This window comes from Nanorana parkeri, unplaced genomic scaffold (genome assembly GCF_000935625.1).
Source record: "Nanorana parkeri isolate BGI_ZX_2015 unplaced genomic scaffold, ASM93562v1 scaffold224, whole genome shotgun sequence".
Lineage (NCBI taxonomy): Eukaryota > Metazoa > Chordata > Amphibia > Anura > Dicroglossidae > Nanorana > Nanorana parkeri.
This window is the reverse complement of record NW_017306492.1, coordinates 1,517,895-1,543,943: the sequence shown is the minus strand read 5'-3', so window position 1 is coordinate 1,543,943 and position 26,049 is coordinate 1,517,895. Positions and strand designations below refer to the sequence as shown.

The 26,049-nt window shown below is 41.4% G+C and overlaps 1 protein-coding gene across 1 annotated transcript in view; it reads left to right on the top strand.

Annotated features, from left to right (window-relative positions):
• COL4A3 (collagen type IV alpha 3 chain) overlaps nt 1-14,416 on the top strand; it is an 89,989-nt gene extending 75,573 nt beyond the window's left edge. The window contains exons 38-51 of the mRNA XM_018556079.1: nt 329-382; nt 2,966-3,127; nt 3,410-3,517; nt 3,650-3,757; nt 6,817-6,870; nt 6,974-7,081; nt 7,731-7,784; nt 7,913-8,020; nt 8,856-8,909; nt 9,069-9,176; nt 9,711-10,002; nt 12,130-12,317; nt 12,568-12,810; nt 13,330-14,416. Coding sequence (XP_018411581.1) covers nt 329-382; nt 2,966-3,127; nt 3,410-3,517; nt 3,650-3,757; nt 6,817-6,870; nt 6,974-7,081; nt 7,731-7,784; nt 7,913-8,020; nt 8,856-8,909; nt 9,069-9,176; nt 9,711-10,002; nt 12,130-12,317; nt 12,568-12,810; nt 13,330-13,476 — 1,788 coding nt within the window. The 3' untranslated portion in view covers nt 13,477-14,416. The remainder of the gene's footprint in view (nt 1-328; nt 383-2,965; nt 3,128-3,409; nt 3,518-3,649; nt 3,758-6,816; nt 6,871-6,973; nt 7,082-7,730; nt 7,785-7,912; nt 8,021-8,855; nt 8,910-9,068; nt 9,177-9,710; nt 10,003-12,129; nt 12,318-12,567; nt 12,811-13,329) is intronic.
• Nucleotides 14,417-26,049: the final 11,633 nt, after the last annotated feature.

The window sequence follows — 26,049 nt, the reverse complement described above, 5'->3', positions numbered from 1 at the left end:
ATTAAAATTCTGTTTTAGAATGAATGAAGTTTCCTGAACAGGCCTGGGTAATTTCCTATTTTAAATGACCAGAATCCTCCACAAATTTTGTGATGTGTTCTGAGAGATTTATTGTAACTTTCTAGATTATACACTAACAGATTAAACATTTTGTGCTAGTACAATGTCACATTTGCTAAGCCCACAAGAGTAGAGAACTTAAAATGCATAACTTGGTATATTATGGAACTTATTCATATTGTAAATACATTAAGAGTTATCTCAAAAATATAGAGATATAGTAACCTTAACATTTTCAGAAGTGGCATAACATTTTGTTGTCTTACAGGGTGCAGCTGGTTTCCCTGGTGCTCGTGGTTTACCTGGACCTCCAGGTAGTAATGTAAGTATTACAGTATATATATATATATAATATATTTATATATAACAGCAGGAAGCTAGCACTGCCCTCTAGACATGTAACCCCACAAAAAATGTGTTTAGTTATGTTTCGGATTGATTCTGATTTTAATTTCTTTAGTTGTTTGGATTTCGTATCCGAAATACAGATTTTGTATCTGTTAGAATTGTCGTTTCTGAAAGATCCACAACTGTAGGTCAAATGACCGTGCCTATATTGCAACCCCCAATAGCCCAAAAAACATTTGATTGGCCAAAGAACAATAACAGGTCCGATGTAGTTTAGTTTTGAATTAAATTCGGACAGATGCGAATTTTCGTTAAAGGAACATTTGAATTAGTTTGCATTCGGATGCATTTGAATTCGGTAATTTGGATGCATCCAAATGTCTGAATTTAAAAAAATTTGCATGAAAATCTATTCGGAACGAAACAAAATGTACATGTCTACTGCGCTCTCTCTTGCCTCTTGGGCAAAAGCTGAGAAAGAAAGAGTGCACACTGGATTTTGTGACTTTCCGTTGCTCTATAGCAGCCAAGAGCCACAAGTGTTCAGGCTAGATATGCACAAGTGAAAGGGTTCCATAGCAATAGCAATGTGAGCATTCAACTGTGGATGTACACGAGAAGTGTACTGTGCATCACATCGATCTGCTGACACTTCCTGTAAAATCCTGCTATGCGGGTAAATTCAGTTGCCTCTGGGTCATGAAGTACATCCAGCACAGAGATGAAACCTTCAGCCCAGTAGTTGCAACTTTCATAGCTGCTGATTGGCTTCTGACCAGGTTTATTTCCCACCCCTCTAGCAGTCCTGCTGAAGATGAATAGTGGAGTTTCCTAGCCAGGACAGGGACCAGTCAAAGTGACAGTGGTTTGACCCTGTGCCCTCCAGCCAGCACCAAACGTCAGCTGGTACCCAACCTCTGCAGTCCGGAACAGAGATCCCTTGGCCTCACATTTTTCTACCAGAGCACTGAATATCAGTCAATTGTCAATCTCTGCAGCCAGCAGGAGAGATCAATCAGCCAGGGAGCCCTGTAGCCATGAAGTACAGCTTGACCTGTTATTTGGACTTGGCTTGTAGCACTAAACATTGACTGATTCCTGCACTCTGTAGCCAGTTCTTGACAGCTGTAGTTGCTGTTGCTGTGCATGGTGCTGAACCCTTCTCTGGACTCTGCTTTGCTAGAGCCTGGGCACCATCAAGATACCTCCTTTCCCTCCTGCCTTACAATGCACATATTCCGCCTTATCTACAGCCGCCTGAGCCGGCACCTCGCTGATAACAACCTTCTCGACCCCCTACAATCCGGCTTTCGCCCCCTATACTCCACGGAAACCACCCTTCTCACACTCACTAATGACTTACTCACAGCTAAAAACAATGGTAACTACTCCTTATCTTGCTATTAGACCTTTCAGCTGCTTTTGACACTGTTGACCACCTGCTCCTCCTCAAAAAACTCTACTTGCTTGGCCTACAAGACTCTGCTCTCTCATGGTTCTCCTCCTACCTATCTAAGCGCTCCTTTAGTGTCACCTACAAATCTAACTCCTCCCCTCCTCTTCTCGTTTCTGTAGGGGTCCCCCAAGGCTCTGTCCTTGGACCCCCACCCTTCAGTCTATCATTAATGCAGCTGCTAGACTCATTCACCTGACTAACCGCTCAGTGTCTGCAAACCCCCTCTGCCAATCCCTGCACTGGCTTCCAATAGCCCAAAGGATAAAATTCAAAATATTAACAATGACTTACAAAGCCATCCAAAACTCTGCCCCCGGCTATATCTCAAACCTTGTCTCAAAGTATCACCCTAACCGTCCCCTCCGCTCTTCAAAAGACCTTCTGCTTTACAGCTCCCTCGTCAACTCCTCCCATGCTCGTCTCCAGGACTTCACTAGAGTCTCTCCCATCCTATGGAACTCTCTACCCCAACCTGTCCATCTGTCTCCCACTCTGACTGCCTTCAGGTGATCCCTTAAGACTCATCTCTTCAGGGAAGCCTATCCTGCCTCAACCTAATCGCTGAACCATCACATTCTCAGACAATTCATCCCCACATAGCTACCTCCTGATGTATCACTTGCCCCTCCCTTTTAGACTGTTGCAGACTGTTGGCGCCATATAAATCCTGTATAATAATAATTGCTTACAGACATCCTTCCACAACCCACTAACACTGACCCAACCCCTGCCTCAACCCCTGCCTCAACCCCTTAAATCACTCTCTGGAATAGGCACACTTTGGCTAATAAAAATAAATATTATCTCAGATATAAGACAGTAGTACACAGGCATGGCATGGTTTAGTGGTCATCGGGGCATGCATACTACCATGGCATTTGTTGCCATTTTAAAGTGGTTAGCTTATACCACACTTACATCAGTATTATTCTATTATATTTTAATTTTCTCAGTAATATATATTTGTATTTTGTTTTTATTGATTTTAACCATTTAAACAAATGAGAAAAGTGATAGTTAATTGCAGATATCTATTTTAGAAATCACGCCCTTCACAATGATTTATTTTTCAACCATTAATTAGTGTTTGCTAAAATTCAGGGCAATTCTGGTCCTTCTGGTCCTCCCGGAGGCCCCGGAAAGGATGGTCCACCTGGTCCAGCTGGCAGTACTGGTCCTCCCGGTAGTCCAGGTTCTTCAGGTCCAAAGGGTGAACCAGGCACACAAGGAGAAAGGGGATCACCAGGAAATCGAGGAGAATCAGTAAGCATTCTTGAGTTGCTTTTTTAAAAAAAAAAAAAGAAACCTATTTAGTGTGACATTTTTTTAATAATGTAATTTATACCCTTTTTTGTCTAAATATTTCTTTTTTTGTATTTATTTGTTTGTTTGTTCTTGTAAGTAACCACTGCCAAATAATTAATATCACTCTATTCAGTATGGACATAATATATTAAGATAAAAAACAATAAATTACATTTGTTTGCATATCAATATCAAACTGTATTCTGAATTGTATTCTAATTATGCACATATATTTAACAGGGTGCTCCAGGTCCTTCAGGCATTAATGGTCCAGCTGGCACTCGTGGTATTGTAGGATTACCTGGCTTACAGGGTAGACCAGGCACTCCAGGTCTTCCAGGCGCTAAGGTATGGCTTATTAAGCATATCTTTACCATACTGTGGAAAAAGTGTGGAAAAATAGTTTAAAAAAATACAACCAGTCATAGCACAGAAAATACTTTTACATTTGAAATATTCTTCATTGTTCTCCTTTTATAGGGTGAAGATGGAAAATCAGGTAGCAATGGATCACCTGGTGAACGTGGTTTCCCTGGTTCAGCAGGGGCAGCCGGTATTAATGGGGCTCCAGGAGAAGCTGGAAGAGATGTAAGTGAATTTACTATTGCTTTGCCAATGAAGGAAAGCAAAAGGCTTGTGCAAAAGTTCATTGTACATGATAAGGCTTTACATTTCCCTATGATACCATCATGAATATGGATTTACCATCAGTGTTTCCATATACGGCAGTCGAGAAATGCCTGTTGATAAATTATAGAAGCAGATGAATTAGCAGATGAAACACCAGAACATATAAAAGGAGTGCATATGTGTATTTTTCTGTGTGTGTGTGTGGGGGGGTTGCATTATTGTGTGTATGTGTGTATTTCCATGGGTATTCTGTGTGTATTTCTGTATGTAGGGGGTTGCATTATTGTGTATATGTGTATGTGTGTATTTCTGTGTGTGTGTGTGTTTGTGGGGGGTGTTTAGGTGCGCTTAGGGATTCCTGTATTAGAATCCTAAATCTGTTGTTTACAAGTGGTAGCTGTTACCTGTTCAAGTTAATGTTCAGATGACAGCCGCTGCATATAAATGCCGGCACACTGCATGTGATATGATTACAGGTAGTCAGAAACCAATCACTATCCCTGGATGCATCATCGATTGATTCCTAACCTCATGTAACCATATCACATACCATTACATGCGGTGTGCCAGTGTTTACATGCAGCGGCTGTCACCAGATCATTACTTTTGGGATTCCTGCTGCAGTAAATGCAAGTTCCTGATGCAGGAATCTCTAAACAGGTGTGAATGGAGCCTTGTGTGTGTATTAGTGTATATTTCTGCCAATGTGTGTATTTGTACGTGTGTGCATTTCTGGTTGGGGTGTGTGTGTATTTCTGTGTGTGTATTTGTATGTGTTTGCATGTCTGTGTGTGTGTTTCTCTGTTTGTGTATTTCTGTGTGTTAGTGAATGTGTGAATCTGTTGGTCCTCTATGATTAAAATGAAAACCTGTAGGAAAAAAAACACATACTTACACTGCACATATATACACATGTATCAATACTGATATGACACACACACACACATATACTGACACTGCACACATACAGTATACACATGTATACATACTGATATGACACACACATTTGTCACGGCCTAGGGACCAGGGCACTAGGGTACGTGAGCTCCGGGGTTTGCGGAGTTGGTAGGAGTCACAGGCAGGAGTGATATCTGGGATGTAGGTCACAGGAAGAGAGGGACTAAGGATCTGTGTGTTCTCCGGACGCACTAGAGGCGCAGAATCTAAGAAGGGCCAGGTATTCGACAGAGCCTCTAATGGTGAGGATGATTGGCTGCTGGACACCTTACAGGTTGCGGCTCTCTAGCACACCCACACAGACACAAAAGGACTAGTTGAAGCATCAGGGGAACTGGATACAAACAGGTAGGGAAGAAACTTGTAACCAAGAGGAGGAAGATAGGAACAGTGGCACACAATGAGAGAAAGAGAAAGTCACAAGCAAAAGGCGCAAAACACACAGCAGAACAGCAGAGCATACTGAAGAGGGTATCTAAACAAGGACACTAGGGAATGGTAAGTAGCTTAGAGGCACACCTAGGAGCAGGAAGGTGTAACTTACAAAAGTAAGCAGATGTGCGTTGCAGATGCATACAAAGAAGCAGGATAACAGAGGAAAAAGTACTTAAAGAAGCACAAAGGGGGTGTGCAGACAAGGACTAATTCAACACAGCCACAAGGTAAGAGAGTAGCACAGAAGTAAAAGGGTGACAGCAAAAGGAAGGATGGAAGGAAGATACACTGGAAGGCAAGTGATGGAGTTGAAGTACAACAAGGCAAGTAAATAGGAGGAAGCAACACACAAAGGCTGCAGAGGGAAAACACAGAAGAAGTGAGGCAATGAAGGTAGAAAAGAGAGACTCACCGCACACAGGTGAAAGCAATTAAGATCTGCAGCAATATTCTAAAGGTTAACCACTGAAATACTATAGTAGGGGCGCAAGGAGCAAAGCAGGGGATAACGTCAAACAGGGATACCAGCTGGTACAGGGAAGCCAAAGGCACAAGGATCCAATAGCAAGCGCATGAAATAAGATTCCAGGGATAGTTAGAGCCACACGGGGTACGGAACAAGGCATAAGACTTGTTGCTCGCACCAAGAGCAACAAGTGAGGAAGTCCTAAATAGGGGAGGAGGCGAGCAGATTGGCTGCAGCCTTGTGAGACACCATAGGCTGACAGACCAGAACCAGGGAGCAAAGCGTAAATCCGGCACGGATTTCCGGATATTGTGACAGATATACTGATACTGCACACATATACACATGTATACATACTGATTTGACACACATAGAAACATTAACACACATACCGACATCACTCACAGAAATCCTGGCAGTACGTATAAAGCATCACAAACACATATACTGACATAATAAACACAAGTAGACATTAACATGGGTACTGTATAGAGCTTGACATTTTATTAAATTTGGCAAGCGGCCCCCATGGGAGAAGAAAATTTGTCCAGTGGTCCACAAGTGAATTGAGTTTTAGACCCTTGCCTTAAAGGAGAACTATGAGATGAGTGATTACCACTCACCTCATAGTTCTAGCCGACCTGTGACAATGAGACTGTCACAGGTCGGCTCAGTAGATCGGGAGGTGAGCGAACACATACCGGGTTCGCTCACCTCTCGATCCTGTCACGACTCTCTGCCATGACAGGGGGAGGGGCTGGATTCCCCTCTCCCCGCTCCGATCTGCCAGTGCTGACTGGCAGAACGAACGAGTGAGGGGGCGGGTACAGTTGGCTCTGCCTCTAGATAGGCAGAGCCAGCTGTCACTCACGCAGCTGGGCGGATTCTGTCGGGATCCGCTCCGGCTGCGGCGTCTCAGTATACTGCGAGCTGTAGCTTGCGGTATACTGAGCTTAGGGTAACGGGAGGACGCTAGTTTGTGTCCTCCCGTTACCCTAAGGAGAACTATGGGGCAAAACACTGACCCCATAGTTCTCCTTTAAGCATTTAATATTATTCTATTTTGGCATGCAGACCCACACTATATTATATTAAAAGCATTTATTTATGAAAAATACAGTGACTTTAAGAGCTACAATGTTTTATTTCTTTAATTTAGGGCAACCCTGGCTCTGATGGTTTGCCTGGGCGTGATGGATCAGCTGGATCTAAGGTAAATATCAGTTCTGTAGTTCTCCTTTCATCATTTAGATATGATTTATAAATGTATTTTTGTGTTTGTGGTATTCATTTTTTGCCCTGCTTTTTTTTTATAGGGTGACCGTGGTGAAAATGGCTCTCCTGGTGCTCCTGGATCTCCTGGGCACCCAGGTGCCCCAGGTCCTGCTGGCTCAGCTGGAAAGAATGGAGACAGAGGAGAAACTGTAAGCTGTAGCTTATTTTAAAATGTCTTATTTCAGTTTTAGATGAATGCCTCGTAATAATTTTTAATTTATAAAATATGTTCACTATGAAATATATTTTTCTAGATACTATTAATTTAATTTAGTAAAACCGGTATCTAGCAATTTATGTCACTCTATGCTTGGAATCATGGGGATGGAACGATCAAGTTATATATGACACTCTGACAATATACAATATATTTGCATTAGCTTATAGCATTTCTTAGTCATTGTATTAACAGGACATGACATGAAGGACAATGTATAAAGATGTAGCATATGTTATATTCACTGTAAATTGCACCACAGCTGTTTTTTTTTTGTATACATGGGTTTCGTGCATGCAGTGCAGGTTCACTCCCCCACCATTCTCCTCAGCCACCAGTACTACCAGCCACCAGTACCTCAAGGTATAAGAGAGCAATATACTTACTCCCCTATCCCTCATGTGGCAGCACAGATTCTTGTCAGTTGGTGGCTCAGTCACCCAGCACTGTGAAATGTGGCATGTCACATTACATTCTGTGAAACAGCTCTCCGTTTTTATTTTCATGTTTTCTGTTGTTTTTCCTTGATTCCAACTGTAATCAAGTGCATATTCATTTGTCATTTTTCTATTTCTGTTTAGGGTCCTTCTGGTCCTGCCGGCCCATCTGGTCCTTCTGGTGCTCGTGGAGCTCCTGTAAGTTGATAATGACATTCTGGCCATTCTTTTTCCAGAAAATGGTTCATGTAATATACATCATTACACCAAATAACAATATTCAAATGCATATAGTTGCTTGGTAATTATTCATATGTTTTCTTTAGGGACCACAAGGTACACGCGGTGATAAAGGTGAGGCTGGTGAGCGTGGTACCAATGGAATGAAAGGTCATCGTGGAATGCCTGGCAACCCTGGCCCCCCTGGCTCAACTGTAAGTTTCTATGGAAAGAATCACTTTAAACTACAGTATAGCTTCCATTGTGTTGTACTAGTAGAAAATAAAAAAGAAAGTAAATACCGTATTGCTTCACTGTGATAGTTGCAGCCCTATTTTAAAAATGTACTTAGGTTTACTGGAAAATATAAACAGTATAATGTAATAAATGTGGTAATACACTGTATTATTTCATTACATATGGCATAGTGTTACAAATTATACTACAATGGGCACTTATTGGTATTATTATTTATTACAAACATTATCAATTACAAAATAGATTGGTGTAGATAAATTTAAAATGTATGATTAAAAAAATATAATTTTTAATTTAATAAAATGCCCTGAACATTATATATGAGGTTGCTAGCCTTATGTTTTTCTTTAAAAATATGGTTCTTTCATAAAATTAATGAGAAGTAATGAAAAAATACATATACTAAAGACCAACTTTAGCCAAAACTATTAAATTAATTTTGATTTGGATAGAATGAAGAAGGGTTATAGCTTCTGGCAGGTTTTTATTGCTGCCTGTGCCCTTATTGGGGAGAGAGGCTTTAAATGAATGAAAGCACACATTAATGAAAATGCCCACATTTTTAGGTGGCACGCCAGGATGCACATAATTGAAAGTTAAGTGAAAGTTAGTTATCCTTTCATAAAATACATGTGTATGAAGCCTAACAAGTAAACCTGTTTAAATAAACAATAGGTCATGATGCTGACAATCAAATTCCCTGGAAATAATCAGATACTCATTTGGAGAACTGTTCTGGCTTCAGGTTTTATTGTGAATACATGATCTAAAAAATCCAACCTTTCATTGCAGGGACCTTCAGGAGAACAAGGTGTTGCTGGATCCCCTGGTCCCTTAGGCCCTAGGGTACGTATCCCATTGTAATATTGGTTGCTTGTAAGCTAAAGCAGTTAGAGAATGGAATACAGTTACATAATGAGCTGTATATAGTTCTGAATACTTCAACTATAGTGTATATAAAATTTTCTGCAAAAATTACTTTTAAACTGTATATTCATGTTGTAGGGTCCTCCGGGATCAAATGGAGCTCCAGGCAAAGATGGCATTTCTGGATATCCTGGACCTATTGGCCCTCCAGGTCCTCGTGGAAGCAGAGGAGAATCTGGCCCAGAGGTATTGTATTTCATCGTTTAGCTTGTAATCTTTCAATGTAAATAAGACCCATATCATACCTTGTAGTGTTGAGGTGCTATCAGACACAACTTTAAGTGCTCAAGCAAAAGACAGGCCATTGTGTTTACTGAATACATTGACTTGGAATTACCAGAGGAGTAGAGTACTTTCACATTGCAAATCAGCACAGCCTTATCTCATTCAGTAAGCTAAGTAGAAATTCCCTTTGCAAAGTGAAAATTCACTTTTCTTAGTGAATGAAGTCTTATATAACTATATATATATTTAGTAGAATGCTGTTTATGTATCAAAATCCCACAAATCCTTAAGATTTTAAGTAAAATTATATATTCAAAATTACATTGTATTACGGTCATGCTTTCATGAATTATGAATAACCTTAGCTTACTTTGTTACCCATATATCTTTTCATTTCTCATCAGCTATGTCTATCCTTTCTGTATATGCACAGCTAGTAGCAGAATATATCACAAAAACAGATATTAGGTTAACATTTTTATGTACCTTTTCCAGGGTTCATCTGGTCACTCTGGACCTCCAGGACAGCCTGGTCCCCCTGGTCCACCTGGACCTTGCTGTGATGGTGGTGGAGCAAATCTAGGGTCATTTGGTGGGGAAAAAGGACCAGCTGGGGCCCCCTACTATGGTGACCAACCGTTTGATACAACTACCAGTGCTGAAATTATGACTTCCCTTAAAACAATCAACGGCCAAATAGAAAACATTATTAGTCCAGACGGCACAAGAAAGAACCCTGCCCGTAACTGTCGTGATCTCAATTTGTGTCACCCAGAGTATAAGAGTGGTAAGTAAGACCACTGTGCTAATATATTTTTTTCATAGCTTTATCTCTTCTTTTCCTAAATATGTACTTAAGTCATGTTTCATTTGTAAACAGCAATGCCTACCTTGACTGGGATTGTGGAAATGAACTGATCATCAAATTAGTTCAAATTTCTGTAACTATTAGATATGATAAAATGTCTTAATCTGGGAAACTAAGAAATGCAGGAACGTTGGTGTTTTCCCACAACAGGCTATGAAATAATCAGCTCTTAACAGAAAACTCTGCTTTCGCTTGGCTCCAGACAAATAACTTTAGCTTATGTAATGGAATTGTTATTAATTTGCTTTGTCCACTTTCCAAGCCGACTTGTAATTTCTAGCCATATACAAACTGTACTAGAATGCAGGGGCATAACTTGAAATCACAGGGCTCCATAGCAAAATTTTGTATGGGGCCCTGTAATTTCTAGTTACACCCACCTGATAAGCCAAACAGCCCACCTGAGAGTCACCCTGCAGAGCCACCATAGACATTCTATGGTGGGCTCTGCAGGGTCTCAGGTGGGCTGGTCAAACCATCTTACCTGTCAGCCCTGATCCACTGTCCACCTCCTCCATGGTCGCTAACGGGCCCTGCCTCCTCCATCGTTGGGCCCCGCCTCCTCCTTTACTGCCAACGCTGGGCCCAGCCTCCTCTGTAGCAGCTGCTGGCTGTTGGTGAGTCAGCAGCGGCTGTGAGTAGCAAAGCGGCGCTGCACACATCACTGACAGGCGCGTTCCTCCTCACAGCCGCCAGTGACAGCCAGCAGCTGAGATGCCATAGCGACCCGGGTGACGAGCACGGCATCAGGTGGATGTCCTGGCCAAACGCCCTGCGCCCCGGGCCCCATATCGGCCACCTGGGTCGCTATGGCGATTGTTCCACCACTGCTAGAATGGTATGAAGAGGAAGTATCTTCTCTCCTAGCAAGTGATGTAGGGGCTGAAAGATGTAACTACAATGCGCATCGGGATACCAGGTATCCAACACACCTGGATGTCTGTTGAGGTTTTTTCAGCAGCCTTACCTCTTCAAAAGAGCATAGATTGTCGACACAGGCAGTTCTGTGCTGTTTTTCTTTTACAATATAGAAATGTAAGTTTAAATAAGTAGTGGGTTTACACCAGTCAATCCTGTAGTTTCTACCAGATGTAAGAATAAAGGTGTATAAGTGATACCACACCACAATTTTTCTCAGACCAATGTCCACTACAATGTCCAAAAATGTCATCTAGAAGTAAATTTCAGGCTCATGCACACAGCCGTACTGTTTTTACGCAGGATCTTGCTGGCAACAAAATCATGCATGAAAAGTTATCCATATAGTGTAAACTTGTAATGTTTGTGCTAATGTTTACATGACTTAATACATGGTGTATACATGGTAGCTCTGAATGAACTAATTGTATGGCAGCAGTGCATGCACAGAATGACCTCAGACAATTATGAATGACTAAAGGCTGTGGTCATTCTATGCATAGATGACTCCTTTAGGGGGAGATGTAAACATCAATAGTGTATAATCAGTGGGATGCTGGCTAGACATTGTTAATATTTACTTGTCAGCCCTGACCAGCAGCTATGCCCAGTGTGATCCATATAGGCACAAATGTTGTATGTATGTAAACATGTGTTCCACTGGGCATAGCTGCTGGTCAGGGCTGACATGTAAATTCAATATGGTCCATATTCAGGATACCGTGAATGCAGATTTTTCTAGTTTAAGTTTACGCAGCTAAACTCTGTAGACCAAAATGGAGTAGCGTGCATGGGCCCAAAGCATACAAAATTCTGTGATCAGATCAGTATCAATTACAGTATGCAGCAAATTGTACGCCCATGTACATGAGGCCAAACTTGTGTTGGGTTTTAATTTTTTCACAAATATGGGTCCAGGTACATAATCCTCTTGACAGAATTTCAGATCATATGCAAATGGAGCAATAATGTGACATGGGTTTCATTTATACAATGTGTCACTTATTCTAAATTCACATTTATAGCTTAGATTCATTTAAGACTTTAACCAATAACAAATACAGCTTTAAAACAGTGGACACTATAAATATATTTTCGAATACTTTATAATACTTTGGCTTTTCGTAGGAGAATACTGGATCGACCCCAACCAAGGCTGTAGAATGGATGCTATTAAGGTTTTCTGCAACATGGAAACGGGTGAAACTTGTATGAATGCCAATCCAAGAATTGCCCCACAAAAGAACTGGTACACCAGCTCTGGAACCGATAAAAAACATGTTTGGTTTGGAGAATCTATGAATGGTGGTTTCCAGGTAAGGCAAAAATAGATTGTTTTCCTCACTTCATTTGCCATAATTTCACTTTAAATTGTGTGTCAAGGTTTTAGTTTTTAATAGAGTGAGGAAGGATTCGACTGTCGGGTCTTAACTGCTTTTCAGGGCTAGATAGTTTTCCCCTCACTTCCTGTCCTGAATGGGGAACTCTCCAACAGCAACACATATAGATATTGAAATGCATTTCTTAGAGTAGTAGTTTAACAATTGGTATTTTGTTTTTTTGTAGTTCAGCTATGGAGACCCAGAGCTTCCAGAGGATATATCTGATGTCCAGATGGCATTCCTTAGAATTCTGTCCAGCAGAGGCTACCAGAATATCACTTACCACTGCAAGAACAGCATTGCATACATGGATGCACAAAATGGAAATGTTAAGAAGGCTGTGAAATTCATGAGTTCTACCGAAAGCGAGCTTAAAGCCGAAGGAAACAGCAAATTTACATACAGTGTTTTGGAAGATGGTTGCACTGTAAGTTTTTTTTTAATATGTATATATAGTCTAATATGTAATATATTCCTTGCTACTTCATATTTCTAAAATGTTTATAGAGTTGTACTTTACAAAAATAAACTTACATGATGGATTAGGAGAGGATTGGAAGCATTTGTTGAGCGTGGCAAAGGAGAACAGAAAGCAAGAGACAGAAAGGAAAGGACAAATGTATATAAACACAGAAGTGTCATAGATCATCTGGTACCTTTAAATCACCAGCCTGCTATTTACCTCTCTCAGGAATTTTAGTGGTCCCTTTAGTAGTTTGTGTCTGTACCTCTTCCCAAAAATAGTGAATGGACTATTTTTTTTCTTGCAAATAGGGAATTAAATCACCTACCAGCATTTAGTGTTTCTTGGAGCCTGTAGTGGGGAGATTTGATGTGGTAGTTGGGCCTCTTTATTAGCTTTTCATCACCTGCTATGTACCAATATAATACTTTTATCTTAGAAATATTGATCTAGTGACCTTTTCCTACTGTTTTTTTTTGACAGAAACACACAGGAGAATGGGGCCGAACAGTATTTGAATACAGAACACGCAAGACAATGAGGTTACCTATTGTAGATATTGCACCAATGGATATCGGCGGAGCAAACCAAGAATTCGGAATTGAAGTTGGCCCTGTATGCTTTTTGTAATTTAGGATATATCTGAAATTTAAACCACATCAAATGATCTTCACCCCATTAGTGTCCCTTTAAAATGTTGTCACCAAAGAAACTGTGTTCCAATAATTTATTTTCCAACCGTTAAGGAAAAAGGGATAGTTTGGTAGAGAGGGCAATTTTTTTTTTTTTTTTTTGCAATAACACAAACTAAATGCTTTTGCTCTATTTTTTGTACAAATTTCATATTTTGAAAACATCTGAATGGTGCTATAAAAAAAGAAAGGTTAAAATCATTACTGAAAACACTGTGTGATGTATTTTTTTAAATTGTGGCCAATTTAAAAAGCACTGATTAAGCTATGCATCAAACTCCACCCATCTTTCTAACCAAGATGAAGTTCACAGCATGCATAAAGAACTTCCATGTTTCAACTACCTCATCATGGACAGAGGATGGGTAGGCTTTGATGAGGCAAAAACAAAAAACTAATGGGATACAAAGTATAGCCTTGAATCAAAGAATTACAACTAGGGTCTGATTCCTGGAGGTAGTCCACTAATACTGTTTTTTATAGACTGCATTGTCCAGAACAGATTGATCACAGGCTTACAAGGTGCTTTCCATACTTTCCTGTTATTGCTGGCCAAGACCACTAAAGTAGAAGGGAAGTTTAAAGATAAAACATCATGGTGCTAAATGCTAACATGTTTCCACTTTAAACCTATGCCAAAGAGGTATTGATTTGCAATAAATGGTAATAAAAAAGTTTCACAACAACAGAAACATGTTTGTCTTCTGTTCAAAATTATTGTTGGCATTCACCTTACCTGAGGTGGCATATTTCATTATTATTCAGCAGCTTTAGCCACGATAACTAAGATACAGATGACAGACATTATCCACCTCTGTAAACTTTTTTATATGGCTGTTGAGTAAAGAGACACATAATAAAAAAATGACGTACAAAATTAATCTGGGTCTGGTTTGTTGATGTGTTATTTGATATGGAATGGATGTTTGTTGTGTTCATTTTTCTTTTCTTTGGAAAGAGTGCTTTGTTTATATGGGTGCATGTACCCATCAATTTCACCAAACCCACCAGTACAGAGGAGTGACGTGCGGTACCTCTTGTTCCGGGTGAGGCATTCCCCAGCCTTGCCCCCAGCACGTCCCGTCCCCGACTGCCAAAGCCCCGCCCCCAAGCTAGTGTAAAGCAGGAAGGGAGGAGACAGGGAGGAGCCTCCCTGTCCCTCACTTGCTCCTGACTGCTGAGGCGCTCCGTCCATGACAAGTTACAGAGCGGGGAGGATTTCCCTGCTGTGTAACCTGTTAGATGCCGATCTTAATGAAGAAAAAGCTGACAGCTTTTTTCTCCATAATTCTAGGTGAGACTCTGCCTCCCCTGCCTCCCCTGACCGCACATCTCTGGTACAGAGTTGTCACAGCAGTCATTGCTAGGTAATTTTGAATTGGTAAAAACACAGATTTCCACAGCAACAACAAGCATATTTTTATAGGCAGTCTATTACATCTTTGCTGAACTAGAATCTGGCTGTTTAAACACTATCCAGATTATTATACAGCTGGTATGTGTTCAGCTCAGTGCCGTATAATATGTTTGTTGCTTTCCATAAAATGCCGAACTTGCATTCTTGCCGCTGCACGTTTACCCAGGTAGTGGATGGTTTAAAACAAACATGTACTATTTTAGTGACATTTATGGACTCTGGATCAGTAACATCAACACAGCTTAAGGTTCCAGCTTCTACTGCCAGAGCACACCTATGTAAATAGATACAGTAGATGAATTCACACCCAGTAAACTAAGTTGAGTACAATGTCCTAGGTAGAATGGCTCCTTGAGATCAGCAAGGGGCCAATGGAACAGAGCACACAAATATTTACAGGGTTATTCACAGAGGGGTGAAGAGTTTGGAGATGGCAGGAGAAGTGACCATTCTAGGACAACATAGCTGAACTGAAAAGTGAGCTGAATTGGAGAATTTTTCCAACGGCAGGGAGACCACAGCCAATGCCAGTGACTGCTCCTTTGCACTCAGCCTGCATCTACATGTTTACCATAAACAAGTTTTTGTTTTGGATTTAAGATTAAAGGAGAACTATGAGGTGAGTGAAAATTAAACTGTCACACGTCGGCTCAATAGAGGGAAGTGAGCGAAAGCATACCATCGCTCGCTCACTTCTCGATCATCTCACTGTCGGTCACTCCTCCCCACAGGGATTTCACCCCTCCCCTCTCCGATCCTCCAGTGCTGACTGGTGGAACGGACGGGGGAGGGGGCGGGTACAGCTGGCTCTGCCTCTACAGGTGAAACTCGAATAATTAGAATATCGTGCAAAAGTAATTGCAGTAAGTGATGCAAAAGGGGCCCAAACCAAGTACTGAGTACATATGCATGCTTGTACTTTTCAGGGGTCCGATATTGTTCTATGTACAATCCTTGTTTTATTGATTGCATGTAATAATCTACTTTTTTGAGGTTGTGGATTTGGGGTTCTTGGGGTTTTCATGAGCTGTAAGCCATAATCCTCACAATTATGACAAATCACGGCTTGAATTATCTTGCTTTGCATGTAATGAGTCTATCTCATATATTAGTTTCACCTTTTAAGTTGCATTAGTGAAATAAATGAACTTTGCACAATATTCTAATTATTCGAGTTTCACCTGTAGTTAGACAGAGCCAGCTGTCATTCACGCAGCTGGGTGGATCTTGACAGCATTGTTGGGATCCGTCCTGGCTGTTTCGTTCTCGGTATACCGCGAGCTGTAGCTCTCGATATACTTAGCTTTGAGTCACGGGAGAAGGTTAGCATATGTCCTCCCGTGACCCTTAAGAGAACTATGGGGAAAACACTTACCCCATAGTTCTCTTTTAAGGCTGTAAGAAGTTTGGAATAAATGTCTCTATAATGGATTGGTTGTATAGTTTGGGTATAATGGTGAAGATTTGTATTATTCCACCAACTATCCTAAAATGAGGAATAAACATATTTTGGGGATTTGCACTGGTGAGACATGCTTATACCTTCTATGTATAGGAGCAACCCTCTCTAGGTTTCATACATCTAGTCCATGGATAAAAAGCAATACATACAGGAAATAAATACAGATGTTCCGTGGGTTGTGGACATTGATTGGACCATTTGCAAATAACACAGTCATCTTTTATAGCTTACAAACAGAAAACAAAGACATTTTTATGATAACTGTCCTTTAATATACAAGTTACAAAATATGCACAGTACTGTGCTGTAACACAGTACCTAAAAATGTTACAGATGTATACCACAAAAATATATGCGGACAAAAAGAAAGTAACTCAATAATACAAATAAAGAGGAAATAAAAAAATAACGGTGTAGCGATGACCTCCGAAGGAGCCGTTGGTAATTTTGGGTCCCCCTACCTGTTTAGCAGTTACCAGCCCTGTTTTCTTCAGCTCCAGCAACACCAACACTTCTAAAATAGAACAGGCTCAAGTAGTAGGGTCTTTTTAGTATTTATTGCTCAGTAATAAACTTAGGAGAGAGGGTTAGGGTTGCAGGATACTCAAAGAAAAAAAATGAAGGACAGCATTTTCAATAGCAGCAAAAAATAGTTTCTTACAACAGAGAGCAGCCAGTAACAGTCTATGACTCTGAGAGAGCAGTCACATTACTTGTGGTGTACCCACTGGTTTCTTCTCTTCTGTATAGTACCTGAACTTAGCGCAGGAATCTCTTAGAGGGTCCAGATGGCAGTTCTCACCAGCTCCTCTGCGACACTCCTTAGTAAGCAGATCCTTCCTCCAGCCCAGTTTCGTTTAGGTTTCTTTCCAGTAGCATCTTAGACCTCTAAGCCCCCCGTAGCTGCTGCATGCCGAGGCCCAGGCCAGACATCTTGCAACACACAGGCCTCCTCCCCAGCCATACCCAGCCTGCTCAAGGATTGGTCAGCGTCATATTTATAATCTGGTAATTCATCCTCCCACATTGTACACTGGAGCCCATCCATGCAACAGGAAGAAGAGGGAGAAGCAGGCAATCTACCAGGTTTAGGGAAAACCTGCAGAACACAGAATAATCAACCTCCAGACTGACTACAGTCCAGAAATAAACACACTAAATAGTAGCGACATAACTATAAGGCACGCGTTTTTACCACGATTCGCTGTAAAAAACGCGCGTTTCCGAGGGCTACCTGGCTGTATCCCAATGGATACGCACGGCAAATATGCCCCAAAGAAGCTCCTGTACTTCTTTGGGCGTAGGGCGTTTTGCAGCGCGTTCCTATGCGCTGTAAAACGCCCAGGTGGGAACCATGCCCATAGGCAATCATTGGTTTTCACATGTTGAGCGTTTTACAGAGCGTAGGAATGCGCTGTAAAACACCCAGGTGTGAACCAGGCCTTAGTGACAGGGGCGCTACAATAGTATAGCCTTCATGATATAAAAGTATAAGTGAGTCACCAACCAAATCTAACCCCAACCAAAGGAAACCATTGTAACCTTCTAGAAGTGGAAGCTGAAGCAGTGAAAACTCTGTACCAGGTTTGGAGTAAGTGCTGCCATGTGGGAAGGCTGGAGCGGCTGGGGCAGTGTGTGTTTGACCAAATCTAATCCTAACTAAGGTAACCATTGTAGCCATCTGAATGTAGAAGCTGATGCAGTGGAGACTGTGTCACAATCATGGAGTAGGTAATATCACACAAAATTGCTGGAGTGGCTGGAGTTTGTGTGGACACCATGGGCAGGACTGCTAAAGAGGTCTGGTGGACACCATCTCGGGAGCATTGTGTGTCATCGCTGTTTCGGATTTTTCGTTATTTCGTTTTTCAGGATTCGGGTCCAAAAGTCAGTTATTCAGATTTTGGCGAATCTGAATTTTCATTTATAATCTCGGACGAGTTAAACGATAATTATGAACAAACATCCGTTGCAGAAAAATAGAAAAGTGACATAAAATGTTTGCTTTTGTATTACTTTTGACAGTCCATAGGAACAATAAAAAAACAGTGTGCGGTCCCCTCTCCCTACCCCCACAATTCATACCAGACCCTTTATAAATTTCAAGGGGGAACCCAACGCTGCCCCCCCCCCAAAAAAAAGTGTGCCCCCCAAAAAAAATCCCTTACCAGACACTTGATCCAAGCAGCAGCCAGGAAAGAGTGGAAGACGATTGTGCCCCCCCCTGCACCATACCAAGCCAAATGCCCCTGCGACCCTCTGGAAAAGCACCTTGTCCCCATGTTGATGAGGACCAGGGCCTCTTCACCACAACCATAGCCCAGTTGGGGGCATGGGGGGGCTTATCTGAATCTGGGTGCCCTCTTTCATTAAGAAAAATGCCCATCGATGTAATCCACAGGCCAATTACGTCGTCCAGTGATGTAGATCCTTGTCAATCACAATGGACGATGGCAACTTGCCGCCCACCACTACGTCCGAGAAACACTGGCCACAAATGACAGGTCTTCTCCCGACAGTCAACAGGGCAGAGCGAGTCATGACTTCACGGAACGTGTTCCACCTATTTGTTTACATTCTGTGACAGCTCTCGGTTCACCAATGGAATGTAAACAAATAAGAGGAACAGGGAATATATCGGTGAGCCGGCTGCCATCGTCCATCGTGGTTGACAAGGATCTACATTGCTGGACAACGTGATTGACCCGTGGATTACATTGATGGACTTTTTTTTAAATAAAGAACTTGTCAAAAACTTTGTGTTGTGGTTTTTTTCAAATAAAGGTCTTTGTAGTATAATGTTGTGATTTGATTTACTGTTTTACTGTTATTTGGTGAATGAGTAGGGTTAACAACTACCCCTTACTCATTCGTGAGGGGGGGGGCGGGATCTGGGAGCTCCTTTTATGAAATTCTGAAAGGGATTGAGTGTACTGTTGGGCACATGGAGAACTGCTGAACACTCTGATTAAGGGGATGTGTAAACAACAGGGCACTGGGAGAACTGCTGAGAACTGTGAGGGAATGCATGCAATCACAGGGAGAGGACTGTATCAATCAAGGTTCTGAAACTATAGAATTTACAGAAGTGAGTACATTGCTGAGTTAAGTGATATAGTAACTATAGAGATACTGAACAGGCCAGGGTGAAGGCAACATCCTTCACAGGGTGAACAACCTCTTAAGGGTGAATGCTGTTGTGTATATGAATAAGTGGCATGTTTGGAAGCCCAGATTCTGGATCTTAAAGCCGCAGTCCAAATAGAATGATCATGTACACACCACACTGGGTGTGTAAATGATCATTAAAAAGCTGGGTGCTTTGTACAGAGGGCAGCTGCAAAGTAGAAAAATCTTACCTTGCAGCATGCCGCCCATGCACAGAACACCCAGCTTCTGGGCACTATGGGTAGATATTGGTAATAGGCAACTCAATTATTAAGAGGACAGAGTGGGCAATCTGTCACAACAACCATGATCGTCAAACAGTGTGCTGCTTACCGGGCACTTAAGTTCAACACATTACAGCCACTATTGGGTGCAGAAGGGGAGCACCAAGCTGTCATAATACATATTGCTACAAATTACAAAATTAGAAGAAGGTGGAGTGTCCTAGAAAAGGATTAGGCACCAGGATGAAGAAATGGACCTCCAAGGTAATATTTTCTGAAATACTGCCACGTTACCAGTACACCAGTGAGGCAATGGGAGAACGCAGAAGTGAACAAGTGTCTGAGAAACTGGTGTAAGAAGGGAGGGGTTCAGGTTCATAGAGAACTGGGCTGAATCCTCATTCGGCTACTAACTCTACTGTAGTGACAAACTGCACCAAAATTGGAAGGGTGCAGCTCTGATGGTGCAGACAATAATCAGAATCTTGGAGGAGCTTTCAAACTATGTGGTGGAGGCAGATCTGAAGAGAATTTAGCATAAGTAAGCAGGAACCATTCCGGATAATGGATATAGAGAAGGGTGGAATGGCTGGCAGCCCCTTTACCTAAAACCAATGCAGGAAGTCTAGCAATTACAACTTGTAATATAGGAGCAAGAAACAATAAAAACTAGGTGCTAAAAGAAAACTAAGGAAACGCTCACACCAGAAGCATTGGGGCAGTGCTGGACACTTTTTCAAGCGCAGCCGCAATGCCCAGACGAGGCAATTTGCCTTGTTTTAAATTATCACAATTCACATCAACACATTGCTGAAAGTACAAACACATTGCACTGGGCTGTGGTTATTAAACATCATGAAGTGTCACAAGTTAGCAGGTTAGGCAATCTGCACGGTTCTGGGAGTCACCAAGGTGTGAACCAATCGCGCTGTGGGTGCCATTATTTTCTAATGGCACCCCAGTCGCGCTAGGCAGATTGCGCCACGATTCCGCCCGTGCAAGTGAACATGATCGTGGCTAATTAAGCCTTGCGTCATGTGTTGCAAAAAAATATACTTTTTTTTTACAATGGGCACGGCGGCAATCACTGTGTGCACTAGCACACGATCACGCTGCCCCAGGACGCGTCCCGGGTGTCGTACAAGTGTGAACCTAGCCTAAACAGTGCAATGTGACTGGATCACCACATCAGCACTCTGCCTGCCATTACCTGTCATTGCACACCACCAGCAACCAGGCTGGTACTTAAAATGGATGAGGTAGAGCTTTTGTTATTAAAGGAGGATTATGACTTCATAGCAATATCAGAAACCTGGATAGAGTTCTCACAGATTGCTCTGCAAATATCCAAGGATACAGTCTCCCTAGGAGTGACAGGATTGTTAGAAGAGGTGGAGGGGTATACATTTATGTGAAGAGCAATCTAAAAGTGAGTGTGAGAGAGGATATCAGCAACAAAAATAGATTATGAGAAGCACCCATCGACAGAAAAAAACGTATGGACAGAACAAGTAGGCCCCATGAAGGATGAATTTGGGACTGTGGTCACCAATTATATGGATAAGACTAATGTGTTAAATAAATGTTTTTCTTCAGTTTATACACATGAAAATGAAGGATTAATTACAAGGAATAGCAATGTTTATACCAAGGTAAGGGAAGTAACAATGTGGTTGACAGAAACTAGAGTGAAAAAAAGACTAGAAAAGTCAAATATAAACAAGACACGAGGGCCACATCCCAGAGTCCTAAGGGAATTTAGCTTGGCGATAGCCAAGCCACTCTTCCTCATTTTTTAAGACTCCTTAAGGACTAGAATGGTGCCAACTAATTAGTGTAGCACAAATGTGGTTTCAGTATTCAAAAACCTGTATACCAAGGAACTACAGTACAGACCTGTTGTCCCAACTTCAACAGTTTGCAAGGTGTTTGAGGATATGCCAAGGGACCCTTTTAAAGAACTAGTTATAGAAAATGGTATTATAAGTAACAATCAACATAAATGTTATTTATCATTTGTCAGACCAACTTATTAAAATTCTAAGTGAGCATTAGCTGAGATCAGGGGTAGGCAAACTCTGGCCCTCCAGTGAGTATTTGTGAGTATTTTTAATCTCTTAATATTCTCAATAAATGTTATGAACGTCATGAGGAGAAGGCGCTGTCCTTTGTGTTTGCTTAACATGTTTTGGAAGATCTCCCTGTCGTATGTGGCCGGCTGCCTCCCTCTTAAGAAGATATCCAGTCTGAAGAGAGTGTAGATTCACCACTAGCGCTGACTACATCTGTACATCTGTGTCTGCTGAATGTACAACACTGTCAAGGATACCGGCACAGGTGAACCCACACCTGCACAGGTACCCACGCAGGAGGACCAAATGTGTGACCACACAAGACAAGGCAAATTAGTTTATATATTTTTTTAATATGCCAACCAAAATAATATAAACAGAAACAAGTAAGAGTAACCAACTACATCTAAACCAAACCACATGCAAAAAGTAACAGGCAAGTAAACCCAGGGAGCAAAGAAAAACACCAGGGGAACTAAGGGACAAAAGGTCAGGGTACAAGGAGGAAACAGGACTCAGGACTCAGGAACATAAGCAGGTCACAGCTCCTGACAACAAGCAGGGAACAGGGCTCAGGACAACAAGCAGGGAACAGACCTCAGGAAACAAGCAGGGAACAGGGCTCAGGAAACAAGCAGGGAACAGGGCTCAGGATTTGCAGGAAATGGAAACAGGACTTCAAACAGGTAACATGACTCACAGGAAACAACAGGATACTGAGCCATCATCCTGACTGCAGGGAGGGTTTAAATACCCTCCCGCGAAGCACCAGGTGATGGCTAAGTGACGGCAGTTGGGAGACACCTGCAGGTGAGCACTGGAGCTGCAGGTTCCAGCACCACCCAGTGGTGGTCTGGTACCTAACAGTTCCTGGCTGCCTGGAGATACCTGCAGGTGAGCACAGGAACTGCAGGGCTTAGCTCCAGCGCCACCTGGAGGCGCTCTGGATCCTAACAAACACGGTGACCATTCCCCCCAATGTTCCTCTCACCCACAAATGCTAGTTAGGGCTGAAGGAATATGGGAAATGTAGTTTTTCCGCTCTCCACATGTAAACAAAGCACGTGACATGGAGAGAGCTGCAAAACCCTTCTCCAGCAGACAGGAAAGTAGACATTTTGGACACTTTTTGATGACATCACTGGCCCTTAAAAAGAGTGTACTATTGTTTCATAGAAGGGTAGAGGTTTATTTCAGAAATTGGAGGACTTTAATTGTATTTGCCTGCTTCTTTACTAGATACTAGATAAACTGTGGATGTTGGTTACATTAGAATACAAGAAATTTGTTCTTGAAATTAGTAAATCAGTTTTCCAAGTTCAGGATTTGACCTGAATCAGGCTAACTGGCTCTAAATTGAGATTCACAAGGCTTTGGCAGTTCACATTAACATGCTTATTCACACTATATGTTCTACACCAGGGGTGCCCACAAGGTCGATCGCGATCTACCAGTCGATCTTCTCCCGCCGCTTCTCTGGATCCCCGCTGCTCTCCCCAGCGGGGATCCAAGAAGAAGTGAAGGAACCGGCGGCGGGGGAGGGCGGAGGACGGAGCCGCTGTCACAGAACTAATGCAGAGCGGTGAGGAGAGAGAGACGCTCGGCCAGGATCTGACAGCCGGCGCCTCTATCTCCCCTCACTGCTTGTCCGTTCTGTCACAGCGGCTCCGCCCCCCCCACGGCTGAAGTGCTCTTTCACTTCTCGTCGGATCCCCCTCTGCCTCTGCCCGGAAGAGCAGGGGGATCCAGAGAGGAGAAGCTGAGCCCCCTTGTGCGTGGACGAGCGGCAGAGAATCGGTACATGTCACTAGTATGTACCAATCTTCTGTGCAGATTGTTATAAATCAGTTATAAATGAATGAACAGGATGTGATTTACATCACGTCCTGTTCATGCATGAGTTTCTCAATGGGGAGAAGCACTCTGTACAGAGGCTCCTCCCCCATTCAGAAACTGCTTGATAGTAAAATATTTTCTGAATGAATGGGAAGCCTCTGTGCTTTCCATTCATTTAGAATAGAGGCTGCAGAAAAAGAGATTGAGGACTTTGTGTCCCCAATTTCTTTTTCTATTTTAAAAGGGAAATATCAAGGGGCTTTTTAGACCCCTAATATTTCCCCGAAGCCCCCCCAAGAGTAAAAAAAAATTTAATTACGAAAATTAAAAAAATAAAATAAATAATGAAAATAAAAAATAGTAAAAAATAAATTTTAAAAACGTTGTTTTTTTTCTTGCCTCAGGCGCAAAAGGAGCTGGCTACGGCTATGCTCCCGTGGTGCTCGTGAGGCTGCCGGCTGAATGTGTCAGACACTGCAGATGGAAAGGTGCAGGACACCTCTCCCCATGTGCAACAGGGTCCCCTTCATCAGACTTGAAATGACATTTAATGGGTCATTTCAAGCCTGATGAAGGGGACCCTGTGTGGTCCCTGAAACGTTGTTATTTGTTATGACATGAAGCGTCAACAGACATAAATAGATTGTGAGAAAAGTAATTTACACTCCAAACAAGCAGATGAAGGTTCTTATAATCAATCAATGTATGAGTTGCTTTAGAACCATCATGCCCCTGTGTACATGATGTGTTGGTTATGCTACATATTCTTGCACAAATATAAGTTTTTAAAACACATAGCTGTATTTGGAAGGCCTGTCCTTATTATGTAACAACATCCCTCTGTTCCACATTTCCAATATTAACTGTAGTGTATTAATTTATATACATAAATACAGGTACTAGTTAACTGTCAATGTTTTAAATATGCACTAACATTTTTATTCCCCTAATGGTTATTTTAAAATGATAATGTAAAGAAAAAGTAGCAGTGAAAAAAGGGGCCAGTTGTCTGCATGTTTGGGGGTGGGTGGGTCAACCATCTCAGATGGTTGATCACATATACCAAAATCATTTTGAATTTGTTTGTGTTTTTCCATATATTTTATGGTGTATATTGTTACTATTCTTTCATGAAGGGTTTTGCTTTCATTTTCATACTGAAGAACAAAAACCACTTTTACAAAGCGTTTAGAAAGTTTATGAACCTGAAACAAATTTTCCTACTTTACTCCCATAGAAAAAAATCTCAAGAGGACAATACAAGCGGAAAAAGGAAACATTTTCTTTTTTAAACTGATGTTTGAAAAATGAATTTAGACTTTTTGTAAAAAGTAGGAAGCAAAGCTTTTTTTCTCCATCTCTGGTCATATTCCATGGTGATAATTTATGCAGTGAGTAGTGACACATGCCTATCACAGAAGAGGCAGAGGAGCCTTGGACATTGGAGCTGTGAACGACAGCCTGGATTCAGCTCCTCTATGCTTTGCAAGAAACAAAATATGGGCTACCAAATGGATGGTATAACCAGGCCTGGAAGAAATTGAAGCAGAGTTTTATTTACTTATTATCCACTGGTGAGATTTTTAGAAGCTAAGTAGTTCAATTTTAGCAGCAGTTTTTGTAAACAAAGAAAGTGTTACTTTAAGGCATATGGATATCTATCACATATGTAAATTTGCATTTGCACTTTCTTATAACTTTCCAAAATATTAAAGCAGATCCATTACTTCTAATCTAAAGACGACATCCGCTGATACCTGTTTTAGATGCCTGGAATCCATTTGAAACTAGAACCGATAATGTGGAATGACTGTGTGGGGACATGTTTGCTCTCTGTATGTGTTAAACTTTTGGGATGCTTTGTCAAGTAGCATGCACTTCCACACTGATTATAAGAATGATGAGCTCCATTTTAGAATTCTGAAAGCCCTGGAAATCACACAAAGCTTTGCATAATCTGTACTTTTTACTTTTATAGCACACTTACATCTTGGTTTACCATAAAGGTATAACAGTGTGTGCACATATGTTTATTTCAGACTCAGCATAAGGCAACTGCAATTCATCTGCTGTTCCTGTCAAAGGTAATAAACATATTTGATCCTAAACAATGCAAAGAATTAGAGTTGCACCGAAATGGAAATTTTAAAACCGAAACGAAACCGAAATTTAAAAAAATGTCAGACCGAAACCGAAAATGTTTTTTATTTTTTCAAACTTTTTTAATATTTTATTTTTATTTATTTTTTATAAACTTTTTAATTTTTTTATATTTATTTATTAATTCATTTTTTATTAAATATTTTTTTTTAACTTTACTTTTAGGGGCTCC